Below are 15,567 nucleotides of genomic sequence, written 5' to 3'. Positions count from 1 at the left end.
TTTTTTTGGTAGTGTTTTTTTTTTTTTTTTTTATCAATGCTATTGGTCACCCTTTACGTCTGTCTGTCTGTTTAACAAATATTTCGCAAATGAAAGTTCTTAAAACGAGCTTGTGTAAATCTCATTCGATCCTCAAGCTGTCAGTAAGCTGATAACTCCGCCCCCTCTATATTCATTGAATCAACTGAAGTTCCACAGCAGCCTCCCAGCCGCACAGTAGACAACAGCGGAGCTGAACAAAGTTTTGCGAAGGGTAAATAAATATCTTGTTGTTTGAATAACTACTACAAAACACTACGTCTATAAAGGCTCATATTTTATTTATTTGATGTCTGACTGACTCACTGACTGAGACATGTGGGACGTCGCCTGAGAGAGAGAGAGAGAGAGAGAGAGAGAGAGGGCTAGCATTTTGCCATCTAGTCATAGCCATAGCCAACATTTAAATAGCCTGTGCAGATAGTAGCATTTCATCTTTTATAAAATGCGATTTAGGCCAAATGCATTTTACCACAGGAAAAACTGAGCGCTCCGTCTATATAGCTAACGTTACAAAAACTAGTTTGTAACCTGTAGATGAAAATGTAATGTGATGCCGGTGTTCTGTCGATTTGTCATACGCTGTCATATTTTCGGTGTAGTAGCAGTCGATTCTGTTCCCCTCGGAATGTCTGTTCCCCTTAACGCAAACATACTACAATTGTTGCGTAGTTGCCGAGTTACTATACGTACGATCAGAACTAGCGTGCGCAAGAAGCGTGACTGGATGTACGGCAAGTCAAATAGTTCAAAATACCGTCCTAAATCTTAAACTTGAAAATAAATTTAGGACGAGAGGTTTTTCAACTTGAAATGTAAAAATATAAGACAAAAATAACGGAACAACTGCAAGATGAATAATAATAAAAAAGAACATAAACGGGAGTGTGAGAATCATTTTACTATGCTGCAGTGTAGCAAGAAATTTGTCCTTTTTTGCATTCCTTAAATCCAGGTGTGTTTGGTGTATTTGCATGTGGGAATGTTGCCAAATCCGCGGAATTTAGGCTACTTTGGGAAAATGTTTGATTAACTATTTGGTTGGGTTTATTACACGGACCTGGCAACCCGAGGGGAAACAGAATCGACTGCTGCAGCGGCAGGCGCCGTCGCCGTTTTATTGACGGGCAAAAAAAATTCACATTTGCACACATTCACTGGTCAAAAACTATATATTGATAAGTAATACAACACCATATAATTTGTTTTTACTATCGAAAAATCATAACAGGTGCGCCCCCGCGCTGTTTCGTACCTCGTCACCTTGATAACATATATTTCTAAGAAATTTTCTTCTTTGATTTATGATTGCTGATACACTTAATTTATTAACATTTAGGCTAATCATGTTATGGTATACTCTCCGCTCGTCCTGACATGTATAAAATGTAGTAAAACATGGTTTACGACAGTAATGTAGTAGTAACTAAAAAAAAAATTACAGAAGATCTCTGTGAAATCTTTATATTTTATCATGCAGAATGTAATTCATGATTCATTCCAAAACTTCATTTATTTGATCCAAAATACAGCAAAAACAGTAATATTGTGTAATATTTTTTACAATTTTAAATAACTGTTTTCTATTTGAATATATTTTCAAATGTAATTTATTTTTCTGATCAAAGCTGAATTTTCAGCATGATTACTCCAGTTCAGTACTCTTCAGTGTCACGTGATCCTTCAGAAATGTTTTTCACTGCAACTGTACTTTTCACACTATTTTTATTTATTTTTTCATTGCTGACTTATTTTAGGGAAAGTGTAGTTAATAAGAGACCTTCAAGAGACCAACATCCCTGGTCCACCAAAGTATCAAATTTTTGCCAGGTAGGCTGATACATGTTGGATATGTTATAGTAACGATATGGCTATAGTTTCTTATAATCTGGAATTTAGTTGTACCGTAGTGTTGGACATAATTACTTAAATTATATTTCAAAAAAGTTTGTCAAAAATACTTGACTCATTGCTCACCTTCCCCTCTTCTCAATGTCATTCATAATCATGTTAACCAAATAATACAAATTAGCTTATAAAACCAAACAGAATAGCTAAAAAAGAGAATATATATATATATATAATTGATATAATAAAAGGGAGGGTGTGCCCTTTTTCGGTTTCAGCACATGCCCCTCAAAAGGTCTGTGCACGGCCCTGAGTAGCAGCACAACTCTGCTCAAAAAATCATGAGGAATAGCTCCAAAGTTCAGTTCTTAAAGTTTTGTTCAAATCCCCAATATTAAATTAAAACAAGTTTTTCATTTTTAGAAAGTTGTTATAAGGACTTATTTGCTTAAAGGAATAGTTCACCAAAAAAATATATATATATATATATTAGCTTAATATTTACTCACTTTCTGGCCATCCAAGACGTAGATGAATTTGTATCTTCTTCAGGACAGATTTAAATAAATTTTGCATTACATCTCTCATCAGAATGAGAGTCCAAACAGCTCGTAAAAACATCACAATAATCCACAAGCAATCCACACAACCCCATTCCATCAATAAAGTGAGGTGAAAAGCTGCGTGAAGTGAAAACCTGAAAAAATTTTGTGTTGTTTTGGCAAAAAAAGTGATGGATTAAAATTAAAACACCTTAAAAATAGATTTGTTTCTTACAAACACATAGCTGCAAGTGAGCAGGTGATGTAATGCTAAATTCCTCTCAATCTGTTCCGATGAAGAAACTAATTCATCAACATCTTGGATGGCCTGAGAGTAAGTAAATTTTCAGCACATTTTATTAGCTATTCTTTTAACTTGATTTAAACCTGGGTAGCGAAGGCCAATCATGAAGTGAGAATCTAGCAAAGTAGTGTTTGATCTGTGGTTGGTAAAGTCCTCCTTGGATAAGATTAGAAAAGACTGAAGAATTTACTTAAGCTTAAATGATCCATAGGCAAAGTGAAAGTGCATATTTGCCAAGTCTGTCCTCTCTGGCCTGTTAAGATCAACTCATTTCGAGGCCTAATTGAAACAGAGCTAACTGACTGGCACTGAGTCATGGCATGGTGGCAAACTCACTACAGCTGAGTCCTCTCGCACGCTGCCTCCTGCTCACACAGCTGGTCCGCAATTATCTGTTTGCATGGGACCGAGACAAACAAATATGGAAGCGCACTTTGGTCGCAGAGATATCAGCTGTGGTGGAACGTAAGTTTATAGCATGTGGATCAATGGCAATGTTACTGAGATTAATTTTGCATTGAAAAAGTTTTTACAGCGTAGGTTGTCAGAGTGAGGTTTGTGGAGTTACTACATCAGAGTAAAGCACATCGCCTACATTATTTAAAAATATAGGTTCCGTATTGGCATCTATAGTTCTATAAAGAACCTTAAACATCCATGGAAACTTTCCATTACACAAAAGATTCTTAAAGTGGAAAAGGGTTATACAGATTATTAAAAAATGCTTCACACTAAGGAAGAAATTGTTCTTTTAAGAACTGTCAACTGAAAGCTTCTTTGGGCAGCCCATAATAGTTGAGCCATTGCTGTGAAAAGCTCCTTTTGGAACCATTAAGATTCTGGTGCTGCTAAAGTTTATTGATGTAGCCTAGTTAATAATCAGTTGAAAAATATTGATTGTGAATCTGCTTGGTACATGCCTTCAGCCAAAACTCAGAGGTATTACACAGAGGAAAACCAGAGGTGTTGCAATGTCAAATGAAGAAGAAACTATTGAGCCTTAAAAAAAAATCTAATCACATTTCAGCCATAACTGTGATATATTCAGCCATTTAGAAGAAATTTTCAAGTCTAAAGGGACCAAACACCAAACAAGACAATAGGTTATTCTTATGTGAACAGCCTTCATAGGGTGGTTTTGGAGGTCAGGGGCGCTAGATGATTCTTCATAGTGAATGATTGGACTTAGACGCCCTCTGGTACACTGCCAAGCCTGTCTGTGAAGTGGCAATGATGACCCTGCTCAAGGAAATGAAGAAAAAAATAAGAAACTAATCTGTAAAGCTGAAACTGAAAACTGAACAGCATGGATGACAACAGGAAAAAACTCACATTATGAATAACTGACTGTATATAAACTGAAGAACTGAGTATAACGGTGGACTGTACAGAGCCAAACACAGGTGACAATAAGCTGAACAGGTGCATGTCGCCCAAAAGAGAGGAAACTGCTTAAATGGCGACATCTAGTGGTCTAAAGTATGAGGTGTCAGCCATAACCAATATTTACCACTATATGGATCATTCCTGTGGGCTTAGCATGGAGACTTTACGCACTGTATCAATTTTTTTTTTTAATTGATGCATGTTTGTGTCTTCCATATATCAGCTAAACATCTTAAAGATTTTTTTTCTCTCTACTGTCTCCTTCAGCTTGCTGTTTATATATGCATGCTGTATATAGAAAAAAATAAATAAATAAAACTGACATATTACTATAACTATAGCTATATCTGTGTGTGTGTGTGTGTGTGTGTGTGTGTGTGTGTGTGTGTGTGTGTAGTTTCATTTTATTGATCTATCTTTAGATAATATATCTAATATAATCATGAATTAACTATTAACTCAAACATTATCTGCATCTCCTCATAGAACTAACAAACACATATAGTAGCAGCTTCTAAAACTGAATAATCATAATAGTCCTAAATATAAATACAAATCTAAAAAAACTAAATCTGCTGCACGTTGAACAGGATCAATCTTCTGAATGGAGGTTTCCTCATATTTAGACTATTTCCCAGCTGAGGAAGGATTGCTCAAATAGGGGTGAACTAGGAAGAACCGAAGAGCACTGAAATGACAAAATCATTGTAATTAGTGCAATTAGTGTTCTGGGATTCAAAATGGAAGGCAAATAAGCATTTCAATGACTGCTGGCTTCTCTGTGCTCATCATTACACAAGGACTTCACTAATAAACAAAACCACCTCATTATTCCTTTAGACTTTCATTCAGTCCAGGCAGCTTTGTGGTCTTCTCTTTGACATTTACCCAATGTATTATGGTATACTGTATATGATAATGGAGTATGAATATCTATCTACTGCAATACAGGAATGGTCCAGGAAGTCTTGTTATGAAAGTCTGCTGTACAAGTTGGCTCTTTCCCTTCAAACAAATCTAGGGTTGTCACCTTAATCCACCAGAATGATCAAAATATGTGCTGCTAGTCAAATCATATAAGTTACGTATATAATACTGTACAATCTTGACATCTAAATGAACTCTCAGAAAAGTTGTTACTTAGCCTTCTGCTTTCACACATACAAATTTGGCGCTTTGATGTTACACGTAAGAACCAATGACGTGTGTGCTGTATTCTTAAACTCTGCCTTCTAGCTATATAAACGTAATGCAAACTGTGTCTAATTACATTTTTTAAGTAATAAATACTCACATACTCCTCCTATGTTGTTTAGAACGACAACAATGTTGTTTAATATTCTCTAAAATAAAATGAATATAATTATATATTCATAAAAAATAAACAACGGGCATAGCTATATTTCAATTGTGGAAATATAAGTCAAAAACCACATACCAACATTTGGTAGCATCTTTATAGATTTAAGCGCTTAATTTGTAACCCTTTACTTGTAACTGTGTTATTATTTATTTGTCTTGTTTTGTTTCTTTAAAAACTGCAATAATAAATAGCTTTACTGCAAACTTTTATTATATATTTAGTTGAAATAAGTTCACATACTAATGGGCTGCAGTTTAATAATCCTACATCAGGGTTAGTCTGATTCACTGAGAGCCACGGACTACACGTTTGGATCCCCTTATCCAAAGAGCACCAGTGTGAACTCTGACTGTTAGGCACTTCCTTTCACCATTTGTTGAAAATTACTTCATTTTTTAAGGGCTTCAAATGGAAAGTGTCACAAACCTAATGAAGCACATTGATGTTGAGGGGCTAAATGCAAAATGCTGTCTGTTTCAGGATTCATCTGTTTATCATTTCTCTGAAACCAACTGAGACAAAAGCAACTTCATCCAGGAATAACACTGAGATATAAATGATACCAAAAGAGCATTCTGATACTATTCAATCTAAAACAGCTCCACTTGTATACCAATTTCTTTGGACTTTTGTCTCCAAGGCAACAGCGGGCTATCTCTCTAAAAAGATGAAGGTTTGTGTTGGCATGGTAACCACATTGTAATCTCATTGCTTTTTTAGAACCAGGCACCAAACACAAATGTCTAATAATAATAATAATAATAATAATAACAATCATTATTAATCTAATATCTGTGTTTAGGAACCTGACAGAAAAGTCATTTAGCTGGAAAAGCTTTGGATCTTGTATTTTTGCAACAGTGGGTTTTGCAGGGGTGGATGATTGTGTGGGACACCACATGCTGGACTTTGAAAACACACAGAGTGTGTGGGTGCTGTTTCAATACTGCATGAAACCCCACAGGTTGTGTTCCTTTAAGAGGTTGTTAGTCTTCTCTTTATAGTTTCCATTTGTGCATCAGAGCAAACATGCATTCGCAACAGTATACCATTTTAAAGACAATGAGAATATCCAATGATAATATCATATATGACACTTCTGATATATACTTGTATAACCTACTTCTGACATATGAATAGTGGACATGTCAAGCAGTGTCTGTGTCCCTGCAGGGTACGACTAAAATCGAAACCGAAACAGAAAAACAAACAATACATGAATAAATAAATGTTAATTTAAATTATATATATATATATATATATATATATATATATATATATATATAAAACACATTTTATTTATGTTTTGCAAGGGAACATTTCCTTTTTTTTATTCAACTAGATGTAGTATAAAACTGAAATAAAAATGAATAAAAACTAAACAAATATGTAAACAAAACTACTAAAAATGACAAAACACTGAAACATTACTTTAATAAATATTATAATGAAAAAAAAATAAAAAGAGAATAAATACTTTTTTTGAAGGTTAAGCACCTCTTTTCAAACAAAGTGTAATTCAAGGCATAGATTAAATATAAATTAAAAGCTTTTATTTAAAAAAAAAAAATGTGATTCAAAATAGTTTCCACATGGTACTCCAAGGTGCTTAAAACAACATTGTTTTATGTTCCAGAACACATAATATCATACCTTTAATTCATTTTAAATGTATTTTAATATGTTATTTTACATTATAAAAGTTTATAAGTAGCACTAGATGTACATGTGGAGACAGTTGCATCAAATGGCAATACTGCCATCTTGTGTTGAAATATAAATTATTTAATTTACATATAACAAATAAACCAATCCAAAACAGGAAACTATTTAAAACACAGGTTTTTATTAACATAAAGCCTAAACACATATACAAATTTATTTATATAAAAAATACCCTATTACACCGTTACACAAAATGAAAAAAAAAAGCATTAAGTAAATGTTATAGAAACAAGTCAATCTGTTATATCATTCACAACATCGTAACGGTATTTAAGCTTAAACACAAAAAGTCTTCTCTCGATCTACAGCCGTCTGTAGCACACAAAAGCCGAGTTTGTCCTGGTACGCGCACGCATGCGTGAACACGTACGACGCTATGCGTACACGCTAGGGGGGAGGGGCACGTAAACAGAGAATTCCAAAAAGGAAGGGAGTGTTTCTTTCAACTGACAAACCAATACATCAAGGTATGCTTAAAAAAGGGTCGTTCTGAAATTGTGCATCCTCAGTTTAAAGATTTTTTTAGTAGTTCTGCTGGCGTGTGGGTTTTATTTATTCTTTTGAATCTGCATCCTCGTGCATTTACCATTTTCATCCCAACGCAGCGCCATTACTGTAACGTTACAGGGCAAAATGGACAAAATGGCCATTTTCGACTATATTGTGTTTTACGTGCAATTCTGTTCTTGTGCATTAGTAAAATGTGTGCAGGTGTGCCTTTATGCGCGTTATTCGCGGCATATATCCATATATCCATATGTGGAGCATATAAACAATTAGAATGTTGCTCCTTTCTTGTTAATTTGCTGTGCCTTTATGTCCAGCGCGTGTTTGTCGACGTGTTTTTCTATGCACGAGCTTCCATTTGCTGACCAGAGGTTATGGTAGTTCATTTCAGGTGTCCAAACCAATGCATTAAAATCCTGTAATTTTGTAAATTTCCACATTGCAGTGCATTATAAAGTAATAGACAATGCAACGTCGTGTCCCAGCTTAGATGCATACAACTTTTGCAAAATGAATGAAATCCTTTGTTTATATATATGTACTAACGTTACCAGTCAAAAGTTTGGTATCAGTAAGACTTGTAATGTTTTTTTTTTTAAAATAAGTGTCTTATGCTCATCAAGGCTGCATTTATTTGAGCAAAGCAATATAAATATATAATATAAAATAACGGTTTCTATTTTAATATCCTTTAAAATATAATTTATTTCTGTTATGCATAGCTGAATTTGTATCAGCCATTACTCCAGTATAAAGTGTTACATGATCCTTAATAAATCATTCTAATATGCTGATTAATTATTAGAATTATCAATGTTGGCAACAGTGGTGCTGGAAACTGCAATACTTTTTTCAGGATTCTTTGATTAATAAAAAGTTAAAAAGAACAGCATTTATTATTATTTAACAATATAAATCTTTGCTATCACTTCTTAATAACATAACACATCCTTGCTGAATAAAAGTTTTATTTCTTTCAAAAAAATGTTACTGCCCCCAAATTACTGAACTGTAGTGTATATTGTTAGAAAAGATTTCTATTTTAAAATAAATGCTCTTCTTTTTAGCTTTTTATTCATCAAAGAATCCTGAAAAAGTATCACAGGTTGAAAAACAAATATTCAGCAGCACAATAGTGTCCAGTGCTGATAATAAATCAGCACATTAGAATGATTTCTGAAAGATCATGTGACACTGACGACTGGAGTGATGATGCTGAAAATGCTTTGCATCATAGGAATAAATTACATTTTAATGTATATTAAAATAGAAAATGTTATTTACATTATTATAATATTTTACAATATAAATTTTTTATCTTGTATGTTTGATCCGATAAATGCAGCCTTGATGAGCATAAAAAAATCCAGTAAAAAAAAAAAAAAAAAAACGTTCTGATCCCAAACTTTTGACCCGGACTATGTGTGTGTGTGTGTGTGTGTGTGTGTGTGTGTGTGTGTGTATATATATAAATTCATGGAATCTGTATTTATTGGCAGGTTAGAATCATGCCCATTCGCCGATCAGCTGCAGCCCCACCCAAAGAGGATGCACCCCCTGCAAATGCCCCTGACGGAGGTAAGTATTGCCCCTCACCTGGTACATTAGCCATATTGAGCGGGAATAATGACAGTCCACATAGACAAAAGGACTTCATAAGGAATAATTAACCCACAAATAAAATCTGTCATTATATGCTAAAATAATACTGGAACACACGCAACTTGGCACTGAAATCCTTCCCTGAAATTATATGGCTTCAGGAGAGTTTATAAAGTAATGCACAGGTGGTATGAGTTTTGCACGTATTTTTCTGTGCATCTCATTGTTTTCGGTTCCACAGATGCTCCTGCCGAAGGTACTGCAACTGTAGTTGAGAAGGAGAAGGAAAAGGAGAAGGAGAAAGATCCGGCACCTACAGAACCTGAAACCAAGGAGGAAAAGAAAGCAGGAGATGAAGGAGAGGAGGTAACCGCTGATGATGAGGGGCAGGCCAAAGACGAAGGAGAGACACCTGATGAGGGGGAGAAAACTGAAGAAGCTGCAACTGAACAAGGGAAGAGCAAGAAGAAAAAAGCCAAGGAAGTTGTGGCCAAAATGTAAGTCTGGCTGTTGTACAAAAAAAACATAATTTATTATTTAAGCATTTGATAAATCATGCTCGTTTCTGGCATTTGCTCAAATGTTGCAGTGACAAGGAAGATGACAAAGGGAAAAAGGTGAAAAAGAAGATTCCTGCTTGGGCGACCATTTCCGCCAACAAACTGGCTTCCACCTCTCTTTCCCAGCCCAGAGTTGAAGAAATCATGATAGAAGCAATTGAGGTCTGGTTCAGAATTGAGCTATTCAGTTACCTTTTAGAGAGGATCTGATTGACTTTTCACTAATTCACTAATCAGTTGTTTTAAAGGTTTTAGTTGTTAAAATGTGCAGCACTGATGACATATATTTTTAGGTCAGCGTGAAAGTTAGCAAAAAAAAAAAAGATTATTCCATTGGCCTTTGAATTATTGAAAAAAAAAAAAAAAAGGCTCTGTGGACTACAAATGTTTATGATAATTACGTGTTTTGTTATTCATGATAATCAGAAATGAGCACAACTTTTATGCAAAAACTTAAGTTTGAAGCTTAAATACAATCAGCAGAAGTGGGAAGTTAAACGTTGGCTGTAAACAAACTACATCACAGTCACATGACTTTAACATCACCGTCATTAAGCATCTTTAAAGAACTCTTTTGAACTTCCCGGCAACCTCTGTTTTAACCTCAGAGTTTACAAATTTTTTTAAGTGAGGTATTACTGTAGTATTTTATGTTGTAGTAATAATAAAATGAGAAAATCTCTTTAGTGTGATTTAACCACAGATCTTATTTAAGGCATTTAAGCTAAAGCTCATTTAAAAAAAACAGTGATTTTAGGACGATGAAAATAAAAGTGCAAGAATTGCTCTGTTTCAGGACTCTGTTTTCAATTCTTTGCAAATCAACGAATCAAAAAATGCCGGCTCATATGTACATCTTTACAATCTACTTACAGAGTTGCAAAGAGCGAAGTGGCATGTCTACGATCACCATAATGAAATATGTTATGAAGAAATATCCATCTGTGGAAATGGACAAAAAGACCAAGAACCTCTACAAGAGGGCTCTGAAGCGAATGGTTGAGAAGGGCACCGTCAAACAGGTCATTTGCAACTTAATACTTGAATATTTCTTGTTTTATAAGTCAGAAGCTAACTATGTCTCATCTTTACACACAGCTGAAAGGCAAAGGCTTCTCTGGAAGCTTCGCCATTGGGAAGGTATCAACACGTCACTTGTTTGTTGTTTAAGTTGTTGAACATTGCTGAGGCACATGAGGTTGAGTACTTTTTGTCATCATTTTTGAATCTTTCATTTTGTCGCTGCAGAAGCTAGCTGCGTCTGCGGGGCCGAAAGAAACGCTGGGAGAGTCTCTGCCCCTGATCATCACCCGCCTCTGTGAACCCAAGGAGGCTTCCTACATCCTGATCAAGAAGTACCTGGAGCAACACTTCCCACAACTCAACGTGGATAGCAGGTCATTACCGACTTGTGTTTAGACTACAGTTTGAATCTAAAAGAATTTACTTAGCATTAGGAATAAAATACTGAATTCAGAAGTTTGTACGATTGTTGAGTGTTTTGGAAAGAAGTCTCATCTGCTTACCAAGGCTGCAACTATTTGATCAGAGATACAGTAAAAACTAATACTGTGCAATCATTCTAATATGCTGCTCAAAAATATTTCTTATTTTTAGCAATGTTGAAAACAGTGATTGAAGGATTGGGTTGTTCTCTATATCTCTCCAAGGCCTGAGGTGTTGAAGAACTGCCTGCAGAAATCTGTAGAAAAGGGCTACTTGGAGCAGATCACTGGAAAGGGTGCCTCTGGAACATTTCAGGTTAGTTAACAGTCTGAATTGCTCAGCGCCTAAAAGCAGGTTTGATCAGACTCTACATTTGCCTTTGACAGTTGAAGAAAGCTGGGAATAAAGTGCTCTTGGGTGGCGGACTGCTGGAGGACGCAATAGTGGCCGCCATTACAGCCATGAATGAGCCCAAGACCTGCAGCATCACCATACTGCGCAAATTCCTAATGGAGAGACAGAAGGAGCAGAATAACTTTTTTGTCGGTACGGTACACAAGCTCCTCACTTATCACAGGCTAGGGAGCGTTTTCAGTCTCTGAGGACTCAATTAAGTCATATCTGTTTGTACTTGCTGTTATGGATCATTTTTATAATTATTTTCCGTCTTCTTGCCAGTGCCAAACCTGAAGAGAACCTTGCAGAAGTGTAAAATGATGGGATGGATGGAGCAGATTTCTGGACATGGACTCAGTGGGTCATACCAGCTAAGCTATCCATATTATCCAAGGTAAGTTTAGCTCACCCTAAGCCAGCTTATTTTTGCTAACTAAAACTAAAAGTGTAAAATTAAAAAAACGTTTTTGGTAACTGATATAAGAGGAAATAAAATGAAATATAATTAGTAGTTGACTAGGGGTGTAACGGTACGTGTATTCAATTTTTCACGTGACACGAAAGCGTTTCTAGGCAAAATAGAATAGGAAAATATGTTTATATGTAATTTTGTACACAAATACATATTAATTCATGACACTTTGATGTTTGAAAGTCTATAGGTTGACATATATTCAGATATAAATGTAATTAAAAAAATAAATTAATAATTATCGATTTTCAAATATTGCACCTGTCAAACATAGTCTATTTTGCCGTCAATACTGTTGACAGGTGCAATATGCCAGTGTGTCACCGGCCTAATGTTTTAAAAAGGCATCACGCGAGTTTGAACATCACTACAACTAGGAAAAAACAACAACTGTAATTAAAACTCAGCTCCCGTCGGCATTTAAACAGACCTTTGCTCTTAATTCCGATCGGTCCAACGCAATAACCAAATCTGAGCAGGTCTAAAAACTGAAACTGTTTCTTCTGCCCTTTACACTTTGGAAAAGTTATATATATTTTTTTTTTCAATTTGAGCAGGCCTGTAAGCTGGGATTGGTAATGCTGCACTGTAATCATAGTTATTTATTTATATTTTTCATTATATTTTATTATATGATATTGGTTTGAGACTGAGAGTATTTTATTTAGTGGAGAACTTTGCAGCAGTATTTTATTTATTATTATTTTTTATTTTTTATTAAAAAGTATTTTAAAAAAAAGTGTAAACAAATTTTTAAAAAAAGTTTATAGTAATAAACAACCTGCAGTTTAATGTTTGGATTTCTTTCCCTTACTGTACCAAAAATGAACCGAACCGTGACTTTAAAACTGAAGTATGTACCGAACCGTGATTTTTGCATACCGTTACACCCCTATAGTTGACAAAATATTGCCTTGGCAGCTAGCCGAAATAAAAGACGTTTACATTTAAAAAATAAAATAAAAAATAAAAAAATATGTTTCAAGTACTTAAACTAAAACTTAAATAAAAATACATTTAAGTTGAATAGAAATATGGAAAACTTATACAAATGACTGTAGCACATAAGAAATTACTGAATTTAAAATTAAACTGAAAATAAAAGCTGATTCAAAGTATATAATGAATTATAGGATAAGCAGTAATAAAATTACATCGCCATAAACAAAATGTACTTTTGGGCTTTTCACACTTGCGGTCCTTAATGCAGGATTATTGTTTTGTTTTGTTTTACACAAAAGAAACTCTTACAGGTTTGGGGTGAACTTGGATTGTCTGCACATAGTTGTTTCTTGAGGTAGTTTTTTGAAATTAGTTGATTTCGTCATAGAAGTGTCATAAAGGCATTCTATGAGATGATGCAATTACATAAACTTGAATGAACAAATGATCTGTCTCTCCTCTCTGCAGTCCGGCGGTTCTGTTTCCAGAAATGATGGCAAAACTTAAACAGAAGGAAGGACAAAAGGAAGGACAGAAGCTCAAACGCAAGAGAAGTGATGAATCTGATGAAGAATCCGAAGAAGCGGCAGAGGAAGAATCTGAAGAGGAAGAATCCGATGAGGATGAGCCTCCCCGAAGAAAGAGGTAAAGCATATCACATCACAGTATCCATATAGATATTATCTGATACTCAAACTGTATCTAGAGATTTTATTGTCATCGAGACTTTTGGCTTGGACAAGGCTAAACATGCTTTTTGTTTGTCCGCAGGACTCAGCGTGCAAAACGAACGTCTGCGTCCAAAGCTCGTCAAAATAAAAGGGCTAAAAAAGTCAGCAGAAAACCTCCTGCTTCAAAGAAATCAGTTGCATCAGCCAAGAAAGCCCCTCCACCAGCCAAGAAAGCCCCGCCACCAGCCAAGAAAGCCCCGCCACCGGCCAAGAAAGCCCCTCCACCAGCCAAGAAGCCAGCCGCTGCGAGCAAAGCAGTGTCTCGAAAGGCACCAGAGCCTGTCAAAGCCACACCAGTCAAGAAAGCCGCCATGACCAGTAAACCGAAAACACCAGTAGCCAAAAAGATGACAAGCAGGGGGTCCAAACGGCCATCGCCCAAAGCAGCTAAGAAGGAGGCAACTGAATCTGCTGTGAAGGCTAAGCCAGCCGCCCGCAAATCACTCCGAGCTCGGAAATGATTCCCGCGCTTTCTGATGGCAGAAAAGATCAACTGTTGCTGCGTAGACTGCAGTGCTGGCTATTTTCTCCTCTTATTTTTGTAGAAACTTCCATGTTCTCCTTGTCTTGGGCCCTCTGATGAATATACGTAGGACCTCTTCAAAGTTATTCTGCCATTTAAGTACAGGCATTTTGTGTTCAATATTCTTAAATTACAGGTAAAGATATAGAGTAGAAATGCTACTGTTTGTGTTAAGATGCTCATTCAGGTCACCATTATGAGAACGTCGAGAAGGAGCTGTTCTCAGTTGTGTATCAACAAAAAAAATCTATTATTTAAAGTTCTCGTAGTCGGTCTTTCTGTAGAGGCAAGCATTTCAGTTTTTCAGCCGCCCCTTTCTCATCAGTGTTCAAGAAACCTCTTTTCGTACGTTTTATTTCGATCATGTTTTGTGAAGTTACTGTTGTAATAAAAAAAAAAAAACATTTTGTTGATGTTGGCTCTTTCGTCTAAGTCAAAGTAAAGAATGATTATTGATGCCTAACTTTAAGTTGAACCGTCTACCTGAAAGCAAAATTGGATTTATTAAGATGCATTAAAGAAACGTTGGCATCCATATCCACAACTGTCTTTTTGTTCTGTATAGTCTATGAAGAAGAATATAAGTTGAAAAGATTTTCCGAGCACATTTGACACACTATTAACCCGGTCATACTCTTGTGTGTTAGTTTATCAGGGGGTTAGATGTAATTTTATGAGCATTGCTCAACTTACCGTGTGCATGCATGTAACTGATATACTTTTCTGTAGTCCTTAATAAAGTGACTATATTTGTATTTCATTGTTTGGCCATTTTTTTTTGGGGGGGGGTGGTTTGGTTTAATATTCAGTTAAGATTAATGATAAAACAGCACTTAAATGACTTTAACTCTGAAACGCAAGGTTTGTGCCATTATCACATCAGTCTATATTAATGTGAAATTCTTCATCTTGTTCTAACATGCACTTAAAGAATGCTTTAATTCAGTCGACTTTGAAATGTTTACACAAAACAACGTATCTTGACTTGCTTTGACTTGATTTGGTGCTTAAAGTTTCCTATCATTCACAATCATCAAAGGTTTTACAGGACCAGAGACCGCAGTAAAAAAAAAAAATATATATATATATATATATATATATAATACTAGGAACTAATTATGATGACTAGTATTAAGAATAATTTATATATATATATATATTATATAAGAATAATTATATAT

General features: G+C 35.3%; 1 protein-coding gene across 2 annotated transcripts; it reads left to right on the top strand.

Moving 5' to 3' along the window:
• Window positions 1-7,525: 7,525 nt before the first annotated feature.
• LOC113055539 (heterochromatin protein 1-binding protein 3-like) lies at window positions 7,526-15,139 on the top strand. Of its 2 annotated transcripts, XM_026221925.1 has the most exons (12): window positions 7,526-7,674; window positions 9,214-9,292; window positions 9,558-9,813; window positions 9,906-10,038; window positions 10,752-10,898; window positions 10,975-11,016; window positions 11,125-11,273; window positions 11,547-11,637; window positions 11,709-11,868; window positions 12,001-12,112; window positions 13,601-13,777; window positions 13,904-15,136. In XM_026221925.1, the coding sequence occupies exons 2-12, from the start codon at window positions 9,223-9,225 to the stop codon at window positions 14,322-14,324; spliced, it is 1,758 nt and encodes a 585-aa protein (XP_026077710.1). In that variant the 5' UTR covers window positions 7,526-7,674; window positions 9,214-9,222; the 3' UTR covers window positions 14,325-15,136. The 2 variants fall into 2 exon arrangements, with proteins under 2 accessions (XP_026077710.1, XP_026077711.1); XM_026221926.1 differs by lacking the exon at window positions 7,526-7,674 and having other exon boundaries at window positions 13,904-15,139.
• The last annotated feature ends 428 nt before the right edge of the window (window positions 15,140-15,567 follow it).

The sequence above is a fragment of the Carassius auratus genome, chromosome 36 (genome assembly GCF_003368295.1).
Source record: "Carassius auratus strain Wakin chromosome 36, ASM336829v1, whole genome shotgun sequence".
In the NCBI taxonomy this organism is placed as follows: Eukaryota; Metazoa; Chordata; class Actinopteri; order Cypriniformes; family Cyprinidae; genus Carassius; species Carassius auratus.
Note: the sequence above shows the minus strand (reverse complement) of the source record. Positions and strands in the feature narration are given on the sequence as shown.

What these genes read in the sequence shown, in the direction of transcription:
- LOC113055539 (XM_026221926.1), top strand. Translation starts at nt 9,223, where the DNA reads ATGCCCATTCGCCGATCAGCTGCAGCCCCACCCAAAGAGGATGCACCC. An exon ending in AGAAGGGCACCGTCAAACAG is followed by an intron (nt 10,899 to 10,974) that starts GTCATTTGCAAC and finishes CTTTACACACAG; the next exon opens with CTGAAAGGCAAAGGCTTCTC. An exon ending in GAAGCTTCGCCATTGGGAAG is followed by an intron (nt 11,017 to 11,124) that starts GTATCAACACGT and finishes TTGTCGCTGCAG; the next exon opens with AAGCTAGCTGCGTCTGCGGG.